Source organism: Serinus canaria, chromosome 2, assembly GCF_022539315.1.
Source record: "Serinus canaria isolate serCan28SL12 chromosome 2, serCan2020, whole genome shotgun sequence".
NCBI lineage: Eukaryota > Metazoa > Chordata > Aves > Passeriformes > Fringillidae > Serinus > Serinus canaria.
This window is the reverse complement of record NC_066315.1, coordinates 81,182,586-81,203,560: the sequence shown is the minus strand read 5'-3', so window position 1 is coordinate 81,203,560 and position 20,975 is coordinate 81,182,586. Positions and strand designations below refer to the sequence as shown.

The 20,975-nt window shown below is 37.4% G+C and overlaps 1 protein-coding gene across 1 annotated transcript in view; it reads left to right on the top strand.

Annotated features, from left to right (window-relative positions):
- ADCY2 (adenylate cyclase 2) overlaps nt 1-20,975 on the top strand; it is a 204,580-nt gene that overhangs the window by 81,113 nt on the left and 102,492 nt on the right. Inside the window, 1 exon segment of the mRNA XM_030239642.2 lies at nt 16,846-16,995. Coding sequence (XP_030095502.2) covers nt 16,846-16,995 — 150 coding nt within the window.

Sequence of the window (20,975 nt, the reverse complement as noted above, 5' to 3'; positions counted from 1 at the left end):
TTTTTGTCTTAATAGTTTAATTCCTGCTAACTCTTTGAATATTCTTTGACCACTGTGGCAATTGTTTTAAAAAAAACTTATTTTAAGTGCCATTCATTTAATCATTTATTGAACACATATATTGTTCAACAAGCAAGAAATGTCAAAAGTCCTAGTAAAACCTGCAGTATTTAAAAGCATGGGAGCACTTACTGTCTTTTCAGTTAAGTCTGAGTATTGATTTTTAAAATCTGTATAGATTTTGGCCCCCTCTCATCTGATATTTAGTAGGTGTGAGCCAATCACAAAAAACAGATAGTGTCATTTCCATGCCTATAATCTGCTAAAACTGCTCTTGGAACTCAGCTAGTCTAATAGCTCCCTGTAAAACCTGCTTAACACCCCTTATTTTTACCTATTGGTTGCCTGGATTATCTGTGAAGAAAGCAAAACATAAAGATATTTTATTTAGTAGCAGTACAACTTTGATACTGTTTGCAAACAAACAGACTTTTACTCCAGACTTACTTTCCAGAGTCTAATAATTATTTTTTTGGGGTGGGAAGGTGACAAAAAGTTGAAGCGATCTGCATGAGAGAAGTAACTGCATGATGTCTGTGTGTACTTCAAGTGGGTTTTCTGCCACAGTTCTACATGCATTTAGCAGGTTTTGCCTGAAAACAAAAAGTTCTGTATATAAACACTTAGAAGATAATGAGCTTTCAAGTATTAAAAAACAAGGCAAAAGTAACTTTGTAGTATTATTGTAGTATATTTTATTTGTGGTATTTTTATTTTTTAGCAGTTTCCACTACTTTATAAAGGATGCTTTTGAGCTTTAAATACAGGAAATCCCAGAGGAAAAGCATTTTCCTTTGTAGCATTTGAGTTAGTTACATTCCTAGCATACATGATGCAGAACCACTGCAACAGATTGCTGCTTTTGCAGCTGCACTTCAGTGGGAATTGGTTGATCCATTGGCTGTGTACATTTTCTTTAGACTGTCACGGTACAATGTTATGTCCTGACTGCTGCTGCACCTACCTGTGCATGTGAGGCTGCATCTCTACTGCACTGGTTGAAGGTTCTGCAGGTAGCCAGAACCTGTGGGCAGCTGGGTGAGACACCCTCCCTGCTCACTGCTGGGACAGCTTGCTCCAGCTGAAGGGCAGCCTGGTCACCAACCACACTGGCTGGAAGAATGGTAAGGACAATACTAGCCTTTTTCCAAGCTCTTCTCTCTGCACATTTTTTCTCTTATTCCACCCCTTTTGAAACGAATAAACCACTACTGTGTGCAATACTTGAGGTGTGGTCATGTTGCACTTTGTAAAAACAACGTTTTTGGTTCAATGCTATGAGCCACATCAAGCAGTTCCAAGCCTGGATAGTTTCCAGTGTGGCAGAAGTGGGATTCAGGGTAAACTACACTCGTGATCCTGAAATAATTCTTCTCTAAAAGTGTTTTGTGCACCTCATTGGTTTACCTCAAACAGAATTGTATGACCGTGGTGTGCAGCTTCAGCTCTGTCCCAGAGAGGGTAACAGCATCACAGCATGTTTTTTGTGACATCACAAAGAACATCTGACAATAAGAATTAAGGGTAGGCAAGTGGCAAGAGGATTGGGAGTTATCTGTATTGGAGCATGTGATTTAATTTGGGAAGGGCTGCAGGGACACTTAATGCTGTAGTGTGCTGGCAGTGATAAACGAGCACTGCTTTACTGTTGAGTTTGGTGCCCTTGGTCAAAGAAATTTGTGCCCTGAGGCTTTCAGCTTTGGGGCTTTGGGTTTTGGTCTTGCAGTTTTGTGGTTAGCTGTCTGCCACCCAGATCCACCTTGGAAGGATGTGCAGTACAATTTGTAATACACCAGTGTCTCTCAGTCATGCTCATTAGTTGCAGGCTGTGTAACTGATTTGTAGTGTTTGCCTTTTTGTACATGGCAGTGCAGCTTATTATTTGCTAAAAGGATGTTTTGTTTAAGCTTCTACCAAACTAATAAAACAATGCTATTTAAGCAGGATGAGTTTTGATTAAGATGAAGCAACCATTATTCATCAATTACTACTTTATATGTGAGTTGCTTCTTAGTATTGTAGGTTTTTTGACAGCAGTGTTAACTGTTTGATCATCCAAAAATATTTAGAAATAGATCGATATTGATAGATAGGTATTTTTGGTAGTTTTAGAATTTTATCTTTTCTCATATTAAATGGGTCATTTGTTTTCCCAAACTAAATGTAGCATTTTAAACTCTAAATATATTTTTATATATAAAAATTATTATCTCCATTGTTTGCACACATAGCCTAAGTTAAATGGAAATTAGTGAAAGATTTGATGACTGTGACAGTCATTTTATGTCACTTAAACAAAAAAAGTTTCAATGTATTTTGTAGTTTTGCCTTCTCAGGGAAATAAGTCTGAAAGTAAAAAAAAACAACTTTCCTAGGAGTTAGCACTGGTATTAGTCAAAACTGCGCTTTGCTTAAGTTCCCAATATTATATATTTGAAAGTTATATATATTTGCAGTTTGAAAGATGAACTTATAAGTACTTCATGTGATAGTTCATGAACTTTTGGATTTTCACCAATATATGGGAATACAAAAATGAGAACTGTTTTACACATATATGCTAAAGCTGATAGTTACAATTATATTTTAGTATAGTCAAATAATATAGTTTTTTCTGCAAGATGATGCACAGATGTAACTTGTTATTCATAAAAGCATATATAGAAAAGCAATGATTGAAGCCCAAGTTTGGAGACATTGGTGAATTCAAGAAATGATTATATAGATGCAACTCTTCAGCATTAATCCATGTGAAACGTTCCTGGTGTGTAATTACAGTACCTGGAAATTATGTTTTTAAAAACTATAAAATGCTTCGATGCACATTTATTCTGTAAACAAAAGATACTTTGATGAAACATGGATGAAACTTGATGTGTTAATTGACCAGAATGTTCCTATTGATGGATCTCCACTATGGAAAGAGGCTAGATAGCATTGACATTATGTCCTCTTCCTGCCTTGGTGTGCTATTTTAATGTGTAGCAAATAGAAATATATCTCATGAATTCAATCTTCCCTGTCATTGCTTGTTTATAAAGCTCTTATTATGTTTTCAATACCTGAATCCAGTGAAATTGCTTGAAAATATTGAAGGCAGTGAACTGAAGTTCATGGGTGAATCATATTATTTTAGTGAAAATTGACTGAATTGAATGGCTTTTCTTTTCAGAGCTCTTTGCAAGGAAGCAAATAAGGGACAGAGCAGTAGGGCCAGGGTGACTGCTCTGATCTTGGCCTCACAGCTCTTGAGCAAGGCAAGCCCAGAGACCATAACCACGTTCAACCAAGAGACAAGACCTATAAAAGACAAAATCACGGCAAGGAGACAGAGACAAGGTCAAGCCAAAAAGCCCGTGCGTAGGTCAGGATCACATCCAGCAGTTTATGGGCACATTCCCAGTGACAAGGCAGGGCTGAGGTCAAGTCAGTCCACAGCTCAGAGGCGTCTGTGGTCAGGCACAGCTTAGCTGGAGACCAGCATTCCTCCAGCACAGCACAGGCTGTGCTTGTGTGGAGCTCCTGGGCCTGGGGATGTCACTAGAAACCCCAGGTGAGGCTGGGGAGGGCTGCTGGGGTTTATGAGTTTACTCAAAACCCTGTCACATCAACTACTCTCCCCTCAGCCACAAAGCCAGTCATTCATCACATAAAGGTTGTCCAGGCATAATTTCTCCTTCATAACTCTATGCTGGCTAATCCCAATTACCTTCTTTATGGGGCTGGAAATGGTGTCTAGGAAGGTTGGCACTATCACCTTCCCAGGGATCAAGGTGATGTTACCTTCCTTGAAGACAAGAGTGATATTTGCTTTCTTGCAGAACTCAAGAACCTACCCTGGTCCCCATGAGCTTTTAAAGGCACTCAAGAGTGGTCTTGTAATGATATCAGCAGGCTCTCTCAGCGCTTGTGGATGCATCCCATCGTGTCCTTGAATTGGATAGTCAACTGGATCTCTGCTGAGGTCTCTAAAAACTAATGAGAAAAATAATGTGCTGAATCTTTTGCATCTGAGGCCATCTCCAGGCATGCTGGTTTAGAAAAGATTATCTGGATTCTGTGATATGCAAAGATGGAAGGAATACAAATCAAAAGAGAATTTTTGATGTAGAAATGGCAGATATCTTTTGGAAAAAAAACCTACCAATTTTTCTTAACAAGAGAGGACAATTACCCCAATAGATAATATCTAATTTTGGTGGTTGCATGTAAGACAGTGGTGTTGTTATCTGTAAGACAGTGGCCCAGAATGCTTCTCCAGTTTCAGAGCTAATAAAACTCCCTTTCTGTGAAAAACTTCTGCTAACATAGACTGCGTTTCATTTTTATTAATTACCTTCTCTCTTTAAGATTAATTCAGACACTAAATGACAGTTTCCTGTTACCTGGGAGTCTGAAACTTCCCAATGCAGGATGGGATGAAAGGAGGAGTGTTAAGATTGTGCTAGAGGGAAAAAAAAAATACATTTCCTGGAAATGATCTCTGGGGTTTTGTAGCAGTGCACTCCCTTGGTGTGCTGTCTGCAAACCTTTTTTTTATCACTTGGCAATAAGCATGTTCATCACAGTGCTAATTAAGAAAGGTCTGTACATGCTGGTATCTGGAGTGGGGATACACCTGCCCTCAGCCTTACTGGCAAATGTTGGCAACTCTACAAAACACCAATAAAAAGTCATACAACTGTTTGTCAATGCATGAAGTAGTTTTGATGACCATTGTTTCAGAGCAGGAACAGATCAGGAGTATAAAATGCTTATTTTCTGAGAAGCATGGATTTCTTTTCTATTAGTTGCTGGTTTATTCTGCAACTGGGTCTGCATTTACCTTGATGAAATGGTGGCCTCGTGCACAGCTCCTGCCTCTGTACTGTCCTTGCAGTGCTGCCCAGCTAGCTGTCTCTAATAGCCATAATATTGCTGCTCAGTTCTTCTCCTGTAGAGAGCCTTGCAATGGACCACTTTGAAGCAATTCACTGTCCATTTCTGTGTTACCTCCACGGACACTATCTACACCACCTATTCAGTGCAAAAAAGTGAAGGTGGAGGAAGATGAAGAAATCTGTAGGAAGACTAAAGAAAGTCACAATTCTGAAGGTGTATGTGACAGCAAATCAAAGAATCTTCAGAGCGAGCAGCTGAAAAATAGCAGCAAAGTAAACAAATAAAGGAGCACTAATACAGAGATTTTTAAGCCTTGCCTAGAGGAAGCAAAGTTTCTTACTCATTGCAATCCTGTTCTTTAAGTGATTACTCATTTTGTCCCTTATTTGGCATTTTAAGCAATGAAGTGTTGGGGTGCTTTTTACCTGTCCTGTGACTATTGCATGCAGCTCCCATCGATTTGGTTTGGGGGCCAGCATTTATAGAGTTCTCCTGTGAGCTGCTGATCATATTCTTTCTCATGCTTCTGCTTCAAGAAGCCCTGATGGCAGGGACCAAACCTGTCTTTGTGCTCTTGCAAAAGCCAGACCTACTGGTGTTGCCCATCTAACTGGCCGTTCAGTGACTGACCTGCCTGTCAATTTTGAAGTCTTCTTAAAATAGTCAGCTATTTTCCATGAAGCCTCTTGTTTGCAGGCTGTCTCAGAAAACTGCTTGGAGAGGAGTTCTGTGCAGATTGATAAACTTGTGCTGAAATGAATTGGGAGAGTTGGAACAGCTTAGGCTTGCCAGTGTTGTTCTTCAGCATCCCACGGCTCATAGAAATATCTGATGAGCAGTGGGAGTGGGGAAGGAAAGGAGTCAGTTTGTAGGCTTAGAGCCACTGGATAACTGTGGGTTCCTAGCTGTGGTTTTGTCTTTTTCTCAAAGAGAAAAGTATGTTGAAAACCTTTCTCTGCAGAAGGTGGTGAATAACAAGGTAGCAGCATTCGTTGATCGGATTGGGATATTCAAAGCAGAGATAAAGGATGCCTGTTGGAGAGAACTGAGAAACACTTCCATGAATATGTTGGAGTGGTTAGTAAAACAGAGCAAGGGCTGTTATACAGTCACAGAGCTTAGCATGGGTAATGTCCATACACACAAATTCACTAACTTGAATTTGAGATCTTAAGTAAAGAAAAATTACCTTAGTGTGTATGTGGATTTACAGATTTGTGAAATAGTGTTTTAAACATAACATGACTGAAAAGCAAAGTAAATCTGCTATTCTGTCTGGTGCTGAGACCTGCTTCCCTCAGATAGCACAATACTTTGCAATACACTAATGCTCCTGCAGCCTTCTCTGATTAAGAAGGGTTGGTATGTGAGAAATACTGCTCCCAGGTCTTCTTTTATGTTGTATTACTTCATATCCTCACGATGTATTGTCAAATCTTTCCAATGGCAGGCTGTACTATTAAAAGGTAGATTGTTTGCAGGGTGTTTTTTACTTCACTGTAAAAGATAACTTGTATTAGCAACTGAAACTGATGGGGTTTAAATAGAAATTTTATTTTTGTACGGGATTATTTTTTTTTGTGGAGAATAAAAAAATGGTCATTCCATGCAGGAAAAAGTCCTGCAAGTCAAATGCACTTTCTGTATTGATCATATTGCTGCTTAGGAGCACTTAGGATGTAATTTTTTTATTATCTTGGAACATGCCAGGTTGAAAACAGGCATCTTTTATAAAGACAGACAGGAGACTAAAAACATTAGAGAAGGGAAATTGTTTTTTTTATTTTTGTTGCTACGTGTGCATCAGAATTTGAAAAAAGAGATTGTATTTTTATGTGACTATTTCTAATTTGTCCATAGTTTTCCAATAATATTCCAGTCACATTTGGGAATGAAGTCAGAAATTAATAGATACAATATCACTGCAATCATCTGGAAATTGTATTATTTCCTTCATATTATTAGTAACTTCTCTTTGTACATAGGAAAGCCTTTCAGTTTTGCAAAGCACCATGACATATTTCAATAATAGATTCACAGCTTTTTGTTTCTAAAATATGTAGAAATATAGTATACAAACTTTAAAAGAATTTGTAAGAAGTGTGTTAAATGCAAATATGGCAGTAAGGCAGAGGGGTAGGTATTAGGGAAGGTTATAATGTAAACAGCATTATTACCAGTTTAGTGATTTCTATTTGTCTTTGTGTTCACAGTATTAAACTCATTTGATTTTTGAAATGCAATCTTTGGAAAGGAAAACTTTGTTGTGTAGCATTTAATCTTCCCTCCAGCCATCATAACCTAAAAGCTGCTTCTCTTATGGTGCACAAAATTTGTAGGCTAGTCCACCAAGCAAAAAACCTTTAGAGAATATTTTGAGCACAGGAAAGAGTAAATTAAAATATGAGCAAGAAAATGACAGTAAAGAAATAATTTTTTTATAAATTGAATATAACATAATCATAAGCAGTTTCAAATTGTAATTCAGTTAAAATAACATTTGTCTTAGAGGTATGGTAGTCGAGCTGTAAAATACCTTATGGAGCTATCTCAATCCACCTTCTGATTGTGCCTGTTGTAGCTGCAATTTTTTCCTGCTATTCATTCTGCTAATTAGCATGCTTTATCAGCAATTTCGGAATCTATGTGCACCACTAAAGTTAATTAGCCAAAGTGAAAACATTTCATCTGTGCAAGTGTTTTTTAAAGTGTTGCAAAATGCCTTTGTATGCAGTTACACTGGTCAGATAGAAGAACATACACCTAAAAGTGTGTAATTTGTTTTAGATAACAACTGGAGCTGTGGCAGTTAACCAAACCAATTCCCCTGCCCTGCATGCTGATTCCTTGCTTCAGCACTTGAGTAACAAAAGGACTTCCAGAGAGTCTGTAAGGAAATTTGACATCCAGGTTACAAAAATACTCAAGGAAGACAAGGCTATCACAGAGAAACAATTTCTGTATGTCTGTTGAGTGAAGAAGAAATGGAAGAAAATCTCACATTAATATCCTCTCAGAGGGATGGGTGAAGGAGAGCATGTGTAGGTTGGTCTGAAATAGGCCCTGGTTCCTGTCGACCATAAGCTAGAAAATGTGAAAATAAACTTTGAAAAGGTTCTAGAAAAGGTCAGGGAGACTTCAGATCTGTAAACTCAGTGTCTTCATGAGGCAAAAAATGAAACTGTAAGAATGGAGAATGAGATAAACACATTCTATTTTGAAAGGAGCAAAAAACAGTCTTTTCTTAAAAGGACCTTGGATCTGACTGAAGGCATCAACAAACAAGTGGATGGGGCTGATTTCATTCATAGCTGTATGTTTTGGAAGGAGTCCTTTGTCCAAACATTTCCAGTGAGCTGAGAGAGAAGATAAGTATATGTGGCTAAGTAGTTCTTTAAAAGACATAAAACAGAAGGTAGGAGTAAAAGAACAAGTCTGGAGGGATGGAAAATTTCTCATCCCTGGATGAGTACCTCCATTTGTTTAATCATTGCTCTCAGCTAGTTTGAGAGTAATAGCCTATTCCTAACAATGCTGTGTAGTATTTTAGGTGCCTGCAGTGAATACGCTGCTCTGTAGGGGTTGTCACTAATGCTGGTATGAATAGAAAATGACGAAGAAAAGGAGGCTCAGGAGAGATCTCCTAACTTTACACAGTTACATGAAAGAAGGTTTTAAACAGATAGGTGTGGGTCTCTTCTCCCAAGTAACAATCAAGAGGACACGAGAGAATGGCACCAAATTGTGCCAGGGGGTGATTAAAACTGGATATTAGGAAGAACAGCTTTACTGGAAGGGTGGTCAGGCACTGGAACAGGCTGCCCAGCGAAGCGGTGGAATTGTCATCCACGGAAGTGTGCAAAAAATGTGTGGCACTTAGGGACAGAGTTTAGTGGTGAACGTGGTGGTGCTGGGTGAATGTTTGGACTTGATGGTCTTAGAGGTCTTTCCCAACCATAAGGGATTCTGTGACTCCGATTCTGCTCTATGAATTGGAGGTACTGTGCTAACTTTTAAGGTGTTACTCAGAATATATTCCCACAAACCATGTGATTTAGAAAAAAACTGTTTCAGGGTGTCCAAGATGCTTCACACTAGGGCTTTGGAGTAGAAAGCCTGACCTGACAAATGACATCTTGACAGTTTTGAGGCATGAAGGAGAGAAAAATGATGTGTTTTATATACAGATGGAATGAATTAGCACCAACAACTTGTAGACGTTTTAATATTTTCTTCATTCCTTTTTGAATGTAACCCATTTAGTTGTTTAAATTTAGTACTTTCTTTCTCCCACCTTGCTTACTCTTGACAGCATTTGCCTGACACCAGAAAATAGAACTTTCAGGTTTCCTGAGAGCAAATTTTCCTGTTAGATGACTTCCAATTAAGAATTAACCCAAATGCTGATTATAGATCTCATCATATTTCAAAATGGTATCCAAGTTCCTTAAAAAACATTAAAAACACTTGTGAGGTTGTCATAATTACTAACTCCAACTCTGATGAAGTTCTGGAATCCATTTAATCCAGCTCTGTAGGTCATCACTTTCCTCACTTATACGCCACTATCATTATCCTCCCTTCTGCTCCACACCATTCTCTGTGAGCTGTATAGCCAAAGACCACCAATTCCTAGGACAGTCTGTCAAACTATGAAAAATGAGCTTGATCAAAGTTTGTCATAGTCAACAGACAAGCAGAGGAAATTCTTAAGTATATCCAGTTAAAAAGCTTATCCAATCATTGTGAACACTGATAGATAAAAAATATTACCTGTGAAAAACATGCTTATATAAATCAGAATTTTGTATAGAGATCATAAAAATTACAATTTCAGTGTTTATCAAATAGATCAAAGCACATATTTATTGCCAACTGTTTGAAATGCAGTAGATAAATTATGCTGAGTATATGTTCCTACTGTAATTTATCCGTGTAATTCTAAACTGTCCATTGATTTTAATTTCCATATATATTGATAACTGAGAGTATGTAGCATATTAATATGCAGTGCCGTTACATACAGTATAAACTATAGAAATTAGGGGAGAAATCTGAAATCAACAGTAAGTCCTCGAGGTTTAGGCTTATCAGTACATGAACGAGGAGCATATATGTGATTATCAGTTCATTTATCTGTTTGTCTCTCCTTCTCCTGGTAGCTTTTGAACCTATTGATTAATTTCTGTAAAAGTTACCAGAAGGAAAGATATTTAGAGATAGATGAAGAAATTTCTGGTAGTCTGGTAGTCTGGTAGATAATAACAAATAAACTTAATGAAGACTGCATGACAGTGCAGGAGAGATGGCCCAGCAGTACTTCTGATCAGGGCATGAAGGGAGAAATCTACTGGTACACATTAAACTTGGCAGTATATTGCTGGTCCTGTAAATGTACTTATATTAGAGATTTTAGTTGTGGGGTTTTTTTTAAGAGTAAACCAGATTTATGGGAAAAGACTAGGAATTTTAAAATCAGACATAGCATTATTTCTGTATCAGGCCAAAGATTGATATATTACTCCATAGTTTTTATTTTTGGGGTTTTTAGGTTTTTTTAAAATTTTATGGTGTTTTTTTTTCCTTATAGCACACTAATACTCACCTTTACGTGAGATCCAGAACCTAAAAATTAATCCCAGTTTTTTTGAGAGAACATCTGAAGATCAGTTTTAGTAGTAAAGAAATGAAGTGATCCCAGAGGTACATGTAAACACAAAAGACCTCTCTGCAGGCAAGCAGGAGAGTGCAGTGGCTGCCTGTTTCCTTTTTACTGAGGAGAGCATGAGCTCCTCTCTGGCAAAAAAAAAAAAAAAAAAAAATTTAGATTCAGAATATTAAGAGTCATTAATTAGAAGCAATGATATTGATCATATGTATTACACACAAGTGATCTAAAGGGGCTGTAACTCTGATTCTTGTTTCTATTTTCCTGGGTTTGATTAAAGAGCTTAGAGTTTATGATCTGTTTTTATCCACACTGGCATATAGATAGGGTCTGTGTATGCCCAGAGCTGAAGGAAATAAATCCAGTCATTCCGCAGAACAGCTTAGAGCTATGAGAAAATTCAATGTGTAATAATGATTAAAAGAAAATCATATGAAAAAATATAGATATTACAAAAAAGGAATATCCTGCTGCTGTCCTCAGTGCTGTGATTGCAGAAGCTACAAAGAGAATTACACATACCAATTAGAAGACAACATCACAACTTCCTGGCTTGTAAAATGACATTAATTACCCTTCCACAAAGGGATTCTTTACCAAAATTTATTTTAGGACTGAAAATATGGAACCATCTGGGATACTGAGTAATTCAAATATTTATTTTTTTGTTGCTTCTCAGTTATTTTGAGAAGTCTTAAGTTGAAGGGGTTTTTTTTTGTTGGTTTTTGTTTTTTCTCTTAAATGAGTTGTTTCTTGCAGCTTTTTTTTTCTACTTACCTTGCTGTAAAACATTTTACGTTCTCCTTGATATAGACAAAATGTTTAAGGATATTGGGTCTTCCTGTTTCTTCTCTTCCATAGTGTGTTCTTATTGTGGCCTTCATAAGTATTTAAGGATTTAAATACCTTTGACTTTTCAGACTATTAAAATAATTTTGCAGTAATTAAGAAATTGATTTTTTACTTTGAATTTATGAGGAAGTCTGCAGTTGCCCATAATTTCTCTGTCCTTCAGCCAGTCATGTTCTGTACCTGAATTACTTGAATTCATAAACTTTTACCATCATCTCTAAAACAGAAATAGAAATCTAAGAGGTTGCTGCATTTCTTCATGAAACACAGGAGCTTTCAAAATAAAGACCTCAACTTAGTGGTCTCACTAAGTACAGGAAAGGGCCAGGTGTTACTTTCTGTAACAGCAGCTGGTAGACCAGGCCCCACATGATCAGTAGTATTAGGTCAGCTACAAAAATTTTTGCCCTGCAATTTTGCTCCTCCCCAAAGCTCCTTGTTTTGAAACAGAGGTTGCCATATGGCAAAGCATCTCCCATTTTCAAATTTGACATCCTATTTGTGAGCTGGGGCATAGCTATAAATGTTGTTGGCACTGAAACGTATTCAAATGTTGGACTTCTATAGGTTTGGAAATCTGAAAGAAGAAAGGCAACATTGTATGAGTGGCCAGAGCTCCAAGAGACTTGCATGGAATAGCTGGAGAACCTTCTGAATACATCTACTTAAAATAATGGTGCTGGGCATAGTATGTGGTGACCAAGTGAAAAACTAATTTACATAGTGGCTAAGCATATCCTTCTAAAATGCTGCTTTTCAATTCTACCCAGCGTTTATCCCGTTGTTTTTAGCTGAATTACATCTGAGTCTAAAGCTCAACAGGTTCCAAAGCAGCACAGAGTAGTTCCATGACTTGGCTGTCCACAGCACGTGAAAGATCCATCACATCATCACATGAAGGGATGATGGAGGGAGAGACAATTCATCTTTCCAGAGCTAAAGATTTTAAACTTAGGCAATGACATAAGAACTCTTTTTTCTTACATTAATTTACATGCAGACATCATCAATTATAGCCAGTTTTGCATGTCCTCAGTTTTCTTATCCAGAAGAAAAGTGAATTTAACTATTGAAAAAAATAGTTAATAGTTTGTGTTGTGTTTTTGTTGTTGTTGTTGTTATTGTTAAAAATTCTGTTCATGCAGTATTTGGGAAGGATATGTAAAATATTAAAGAGGAAAAAAATGTGGCAAAGTAACTCATAAACTGGAAGCATTCAATGCAGGGAAAATCCATGGAGGATTCAAATTTTTTTATTCAGTATTTGAACGTCAGTTTCTAAGATATTTAACAAATTATTTATGCTTCAATCAGAATCAGCTGTGTTTATTATAATTCTTCTATTTTTATATAGCGTAGTACTTTTTTGTATGCATATACCTTTGTGGGTACTTTTCATCAGTGGAGCTTATATATGATGTACTACTTTTTTTGAGCAGCTCAGTGAACTGCAGTACTCTCTTGAGAAATTAGTCATAGCTACTTAACTTTGTCTTCATTTGCTTTTAAATACAGTCTATTTTGATAGTGAAGCACTAGACATCTGATTACTTGATATTCACTGATACTGAAAAAAATACCTGTGCTTGAATGTAAAATTTCCCCAATGCCAGGAAGCACACAGAGTTTTCTGTAGGTCAGAACAGACTGAAGAGACATCAGCCATGATTATGTTCCTTAAGTGATTAGAGATACTCCCTGGTGATATCTTGGTGTTCCTTGTGTTAATTTTGACTCATATTTAGATCACTCTCTGTACACATGGAATTTATTCATTGATGAGACAGAAACTTCAGCACAGTGTACAGTTAATGGGTATATCTGAAGGGATGCAGATGGCCCACGAGATAGATTTGCCTCTCTCTCCGCTCTGACTGTACAGAGGGATGGGAGCTTCTGCGGAGCTGCTCAGTGTTTCCATATGGTGAATTGAGTGGGAGCTTAGTAGAATTTATGTATACTGTGGGTTTTTAGGGTTTCGGTCATACAGTGCCTGCTTGTAAAGGGTGTGAACCAGGTTCATGCAATCCTGTCTTTGAGGTCACTCTGTCTTTTTCTGCTGTTGAGTTACCATCAGTATTTACACTCTTTTCCACAGTTCAGTCATGTCCTCCTGGGAGAAATCCTGCACAGTTATCAGAGCTATCACAGAAAGGTGGAGAATTTTTCACCAGAAGATCCACCACAGCTTTTCTTATTATGTAATACACATCTAGGGCTGGAGGGAGGCAGGGATGACGCAGGGAAAAAAAATAATGGGGGAAAACACACTAAAGAGTTCTACCCTAGAGAAAAGTAAAAGATTGGTCTGACTCAGGATTTCATTCCAAGTGCTTTGGTACTGGTAGGATTCACAGCTTGGCATCTTCTCAGAGAAGGTGGCTGAACAGAAGAAACCTTTTGTGTGATTGCATATTGATTAAGAGTACTTGCTTAAGAAGTGGGAAGCTGGGGTAATTTTTTTGGACTGAGGAAAACTTTGAACCTGTCTCATCTGGGAGAATGCCTATGAGACTTCAGAAGCCTGGGATGGAGCTCATGTCCAGCTCATGTTGAAACTGAGCTGCAATTAAAAGGAAAATGCAGACTTGGGAGGGGAGGGATATTAAGGAAGAAGTATATAGTGTTGCTATTTTGTTTAGTAATGTTAATTGCACTTGCTATTGAACACTCTGTTGGCAGGATTCGCTCAATAGCAGAAATATTCACTCAAGCCAGAATAAATACAGGCAAAAAAATCTGTTTAGAAAGCAGTTCATCCATTTCTTGATTTTTTTTTTTAATTTTATCCCTTAGTGACACAATTCTGAATTAAATCCATGCTTACTTAAATAATCAGGGTGTTTTAAGACAGTTTCTACCTGGGTATTCTCTTACACTTATTACATCTACACTAAGTATGGAAGTGGCTGAGATACCTTGCACTGTCTTCCAGCTGCTTAATTCAGGTACTGGAAGGCATTGCAGAGCTCCATGTGGGCTGAATTACCCCATTGAGTATCTGAAAAGCCTGGTTAATTAGCTTCCTTGCCTGTCACTCGTTTCCATCTATTTTCTCACTTCAGCTACTTCAGTCATAAAACTGTAATTTGTTTTTCTATGACTGTGAAGATGATACTCATAATTTACTCCTCCATCTACCCATTACAGTATATTTTTTTAAATTTTTGATTGATTATATTCCTGAAGTTTTGCTTTAAATGGTCTATAATTTTATGAAGCTGGACAATTGATTTAGGAAGTGTATGTGCAGACTTTCAACAGTGACATCTAACTAGAGATTATGACAGCACACTGTTGATTTCAGTTCAATTCAGTGATCCTTTATTACTAAACCTTCCTGCTACATATCTCAACATTTTCTATGCCCAGCACTCTTTATTTTCAAGCATTTTTTCCTACTTCATAATTTAATTTTAAAACCCAGCAATGTTTGCCAGTTGCAAGACCCTTACCCCTGTACTGTCATCTGTCACACAAGATCTTTGTTCACTAATCCATGTTTGCTGCCATTAAAGCAGAATCCAGAAATTGTGATTTACAAAGAAGTATGAAATATTTTAAGGTCAAATGTTTTGCTGTACACCACAATCTTATACGTTCGTGGGTTTTTTAGATTATTGGCTGTTGTAAAATATTTAATTTAAACTATTACTTATTTCTCTACTTCATAACAGAAGTTCTTCAGAGAAAGAGAAATATGTAGATTTTCCCCCTTTGTTTTAGATTTATCTATTTTTAAAAAAATTTAAGAACTCGAATGTTACTTTTAGAAACATTATAATGCCATGATCTTAAAGTTTTAGGGAAAGAAAAATGTTCTACCAAATTGAAAACATCGATCATTTTTGCAGTAAAGGTGAATAGCTCCTGCTTTTAGCTTTGTGGAGCCATGAAAGGTGAGATGTCAGAAATGTCACAGATGGAGGAACAAGTATTGCATGTAGTGATGTTAAAATCTGTGAGGAAAATAAAAGCATGTATTTAAATCTTGTTTTTTAAAGTTACCATTTATTAAAGAAACATTAAAACTCCATGGGAGTTTTTTTTTTTGTGAATAAAATATATTCCACAAGGAGATAGATTTCTGTTAATAGAACAATATATCTTTTTCCTCTGAAAGACCATAGCATACTGTTGGACATTTTTTCTGATCTGTCTCTTTCACCATTAGCAATTCACAAAGATTGCCTGGTACGTAGGTACACCAGAACCAACCCATGAATGATCACCAGGGAAATCTATCATAAACTTCATTAGTGGATTAGCTGTGAAGACTTAACAAAATTTGTGCCCCTTTCTTCCTCCTTTTCTTCCAGATCACGAGTGCTACAACATCATGTAGTCCTTGTAATCCAGGGTATATGATACACCAGGGCCTTACAGGGAGAGGCAATAGAGACTGCTCTGAGCAGACTGCAGCTGTATCTCAACTTCAATTTAATATTATCTTTATTATTACTTTTATTATTGAATTAGGAATTGCCTTCATTACTTTACTGTGTTTCTTTTGCTCTGAGTGAGCTCGAATGGATAAATGTGTTTCTTTTATTTGCAGCAATAAGCTGGGTACAGTTAAAAGTATTAGCATCATCACACAATATTGTGTCCTTTTCAAAGGTCAAGTGCAAAAAAGGCTTGGATATTTTTAAGCAAACTTATATCTTATGTTTGTGGGTTGTTGCTTGCAGAGGGCATCTGATGCTGCAAATGTGACCATCTAAATCTTAAATCTTTAAGTTCTGTGTTTTAGGCAAATGTAATTTTTTTGGTAGTAAGGGAAAGTATATTCTAGTAGGCAGCTGTCAGATCTTGCTCCTTAAACACTGCTTATCATCACCAAGGTTACTATTTATAGCTGACTGACGGATAGCAGTGGATCAGGCTGAGGTAAAATGCAGGTCAGGCTTTTCGTGTGTGTGGGTGAAACTTTTCACCCTTAATCATATGGCACTGCAAAAGAAAACGTTGCTAAAAGAGCATGGCAATAACACGGCTTGCAATAATGCTATTAGGAGCCACAGCCGTTGTTTTACATGAGTAGGTGATGATCCCACCTAATTAATACTCAGCAGTGAGCTCCAACATGAGCTGAAATTCTTTTTTCAGAAAGCGTGTACCTCATTGAGTAGGCAAACATGTTGTTCATTTTCATTCCTGTTCAATCCTAAATTAAAACAGTATCCAGCCTAACTGATTCTGTGATTCTGGCATGGCTTAGGATATTGCCACTAATTTAAAAAGCTTTTTGAAAGGTTAACCTTGGCTAGAAACTAACAAAAGCAAAATACATAACTGCAGCAATCTTTCATTGCAAGCTAGGAATAATTTCTGTTAACATATTTATATAAATTCCCTGACACTTTTTTTTTAATTCCCCCTAGATATTGGCCAATGTAATAATTTTTATCTGCGGGAACTTGGCAGGAGCGTACCACAAACACCTCATGGAGCTCGCGCTGCAGCAGACGTATCAGGACACGTGCAACTGCATCAAATCCCGGATCAAGCTGGAGTTTGAGAAGAGGCAACAGGTAAAGGAACACCCCTGTCCCTGCTTTTCTGTTTGCACACTTTCCTCCTATTTGTTGCTATGTAATCCAGCTTGTTAATGGGAAAACACTTATTGAATTACTTAAACTTCATGAAACATGCCCAGTCTTTTGGACATGGTTCTGCACAATTTCCATCTGACTGTAGGAGAGTGTTACAGTTACTTCTGTTGTCAAAATATGTTTTTTTCTCACTTGTTCTATGAAAATATTTTATGATAAAGAGAGCTAAAAACACTGTATAGATCCAGTTTGCACGCCGTATCTTTTGTTGTCCTCATGGAATGAGCTGTGAGATGTACATGTGTGCTTTTGGGAATCTTCAGTTCTTCATGCCCAAGACCAGCACTGCAAATCACTGCAGGAAGATATTATTGCACTGTTTTTGGAAAATATTTGAATTCACAACACTGATGGATCATGTGATATAGTTTTAGAGGTCAGGTTTGTTAAGAGGAGCTAGGGAAATTGCATAATAATACTGTCATTTATTGCAGCAGTTAAATAAAAGAATTCTCTGATTGCTTTATATAGTTCTTTTTCTCTTGGCAAGTTCTGTACAGTGCCTATCATCCTGACAGATAGGTGCCTCATTTAAGAGAATTTGAAATACAAATCAGTTCATCAAGTAGTAGAGAAGATAGGTGCATTTTGCTTTGAAGGTCGCCAAGACTCAAACTTCCATGAACTGTTAAGGATCAGAGAACAGAGACAGTGACAGGTGTCTGTGGTCACAAAAATGCTTGTGCGTACCTCGTGTGTCCCAGCTGACCTTAATTGTCATGTCTGTCCCACAAATGCTGTGTCTGCTTTAAATTAAAGATTGCAAGATCCATCACCAACACTTTTTTGTTAAAATAAGCAAATGGAAATTCCACACCAGGACTTTACCAGGTCGTGTGTTCGGAGGGCTGTCCTTTTTCTGCTGGGCACTTGGCTTGAATACTGGCTGAAGTTGCTACAAAACATTTCAAGTATTCTTAAGGAGAATGATTTACAGCAAAAGCAAGTTTTGATGATTGGATATAAAATTTGCATAAGGTGCTATTGCATGAGAGATTTGTTAGAGCCGTCATTTATGTTTGCACCTCTGCTTCCAAAGCTGTGTGCAGGGAAGGGGTGGACTGTGAGCTCACTTTTAAGGGCCTGGGTTTCTACTGTGGGTAGCTTTTCCCTCCAAAAATAGGAAACACTTTGGTTTATCTGCAAGACGCAGGCAGGTTGTGTTACTGGACACTGAATTCAAAGGACTGCATTTTTTAAGGAGACAGTACTTACAGGAGAAATGGTTCTAGCTAATGTTCTCTACAAATGTGTATTATTTTGCTAAATGTTTCTAGTTTCTATGGAAAGTAGCATTGGTGCACTGTCACTTCTGAAGATCTTGCAGAAATGATTGAGAACCTGACAGTGAAGAGAAGCAAAACTACCAGGGATTATGTGACAGATATTTCCTCTTTGGGGTTTGTAGTACTTGGGTTTTAAAAATGTTGTAGCCTAGCAAGATGGAAAGAAGGAAAAAGTGATAAATGTCGTTGTTCTTATATTTATGTTCTTATATTCTTATGTTGTTCTTATATATGTGTGTGTGTATATATATATATATGTGTGTGTGTGTGTGTGTGTGTGTTGTCATGTTTGTGTTTGTGATAGGAATAGTATCACATTAGTTAAGACATCTACACAGCCCTAAGAAGTGTATTGCAGGGCTGGATTGGTAACAGATGGGTCTTACTGGAAAAAAGTCAAGTATTCTGTGGAAGTCAGTGATCTTTTCAACAGTGATCTTTTCAACCTCCAGTGAGGTTGAATGTCAGTGATCTTTTCAACCTCCAACCTCCTCAAAAAGAGCTCATTAGATCTTCAGATCTTCTTCTATAGATTTCTTTGGCCTCTATCCTCTCAACCCCTTAATATATGTCCCTTATCTCCTGTCAAGTTTTTTCCAACCAAGAAATGAAGACGCGTACCTCCATCTTATCACACTTAGGAACATTTAAATGTGAAAAGGTAAAATGAGGATTCATTTCATAAGATGGCTTGTTTTTTTCCTCAGGATTAATGCACGTCTTTGTTTGCAGACATTAGTTCAGAAGTGGATGTACTTTAGTCTGCTTTTAACAGAGCTTGTTTTGCCGAGAAGATGCAAAAGATCATCCACATTGTTAGTATTCAGGAAGCAAGTCAATCATATTGGGGACTATTTATAGAGAACTGGATACAGTGAAACAGTAAGAGCACGGTGCATTTTAAAAAGCATTGGTTTAGATCAAAGCCTTTATTAGCCTGCAAAAGGTTGTAGCATGACCCTTGATTCTACATCTCTGTAACAGGAACAAAAAAATTAATTTAGTTTAATTTACTTAGCATAAGCTACTTTTGTACAAGTGCAGAGCGTAGGATGTACTTCTAAATGGTTAGGGCTCCAGGTCAAATTTGCACATTTTTGCAGATCATGGACGTCACGTATTTTATGATTGTTTTCTAAAGATGTACAATTTATGTTTCACATTATTCTGTGAATTTCCTTTTATGTTATTTGAGAGTAGACTACTGTTGTTTTTCAGTTATTGGGGTTTCTTTTGTGGGTCTTTGAATAGCCTTTTTGAGAACACTATTTTGATAGATCAGTAGATAAGTGTATTAAAATACCACTCAACAATTATGTCAAATGCACATTAAAAAAAGGTGAAATGGGGGAATGGTGTGTATTCTGAGGTACAAATTGGACACACTGTACCCACGGCACCGTGTATTTCTGCTGTTGGGGCACAGCAAAGGCTGGCTGCCCCCAAAGGGATGGGAAGCTGCGTGTGGTGACGCCTCCCAGCAGGGCAGGGGCCACTTTTGAACTCCTGTGGTAAAAAGCAGTATTTTCAAAGCCCACTTTGGTTTTTTTCACACACCTTTTATGTCTTTTCAGAGTTTATAAAAGAGAAATGTGGAACTACTCTGACCTCTTTTTAATTTGCAGCCTTATTGCAAGCTACGTATTTAAAATAGCCTCTCATAATGTTATTTGTCTCCCTGATAAAAGTCTGGCTGACAGTTTGTAGGGGTAATGACTCACTAGTGCTGAGTGCAACATCTTAACGCTGGCAGCGGTATAATTGCTCTTCTCTCTCTCTTCTGGGGCTTTGCATCGTGAGACACAGGAATATACACAGAGAGGTTCTTACAACATTGCAGGGAGGTGTTCAGAAGGTGCTGGTGTTCAGTGAGCTCTCTAAAATACCGTCTTTGAGAAGGAGGCAGTATAATGATAGTTTTAGAAACAACACTCAGCAGATGAAAATGAATGAGGTTTCAAATCATTGAGTGGGATTTTAATTTTTTCACTGAAACATGGTAAAGCAATGCCATTCATTAAAGGAACTGAAGTATTTCAAAATTGGTTTTGAATTAATCTAAACAGAGAAGCCTCATACATTTGTGAAGCTTAAGGCTGTTAGTAAAGAACAGAAACATTGAAATACATCATTTGGAACTAATATATGAAATGTGGATTCTTGCAAGTTTAATCAATGCATTTTAAAAGGTAAGCCACTAATATTTTCATGAATATACAATAATTTTTCTAAGAGATTCCTCATTTTCATTTTCCTCATAGCTTCAAGGCTAGTTAATGGGAAAAACAGAAACTAGTGTTGTTCTTTTAAATTTTAGACTCCATTTATTACTTCAGCAGTGTTTGTGCTCATACACGTGTGTGGCGCCAGTCCTTTCTGTTAATCCACATGTCAGTACTAGAAATAAAGTCTGTTCTGAGGAAGTGTTGGGTTTGGCATGGTGGACCATGGGAGAGATGGATAGAATATGCAAACAGAAACTGGACAGGGTTCACTGAAGGGCTACAGGGACTGCAGGTCATGACAGATGATGAGACTTGGGGAACTCAAGGTATTTGGCCTGGAGAAGAAAAGGCTTGGAAGGGACAACTAACATCTGCCTAGCACCAAAGG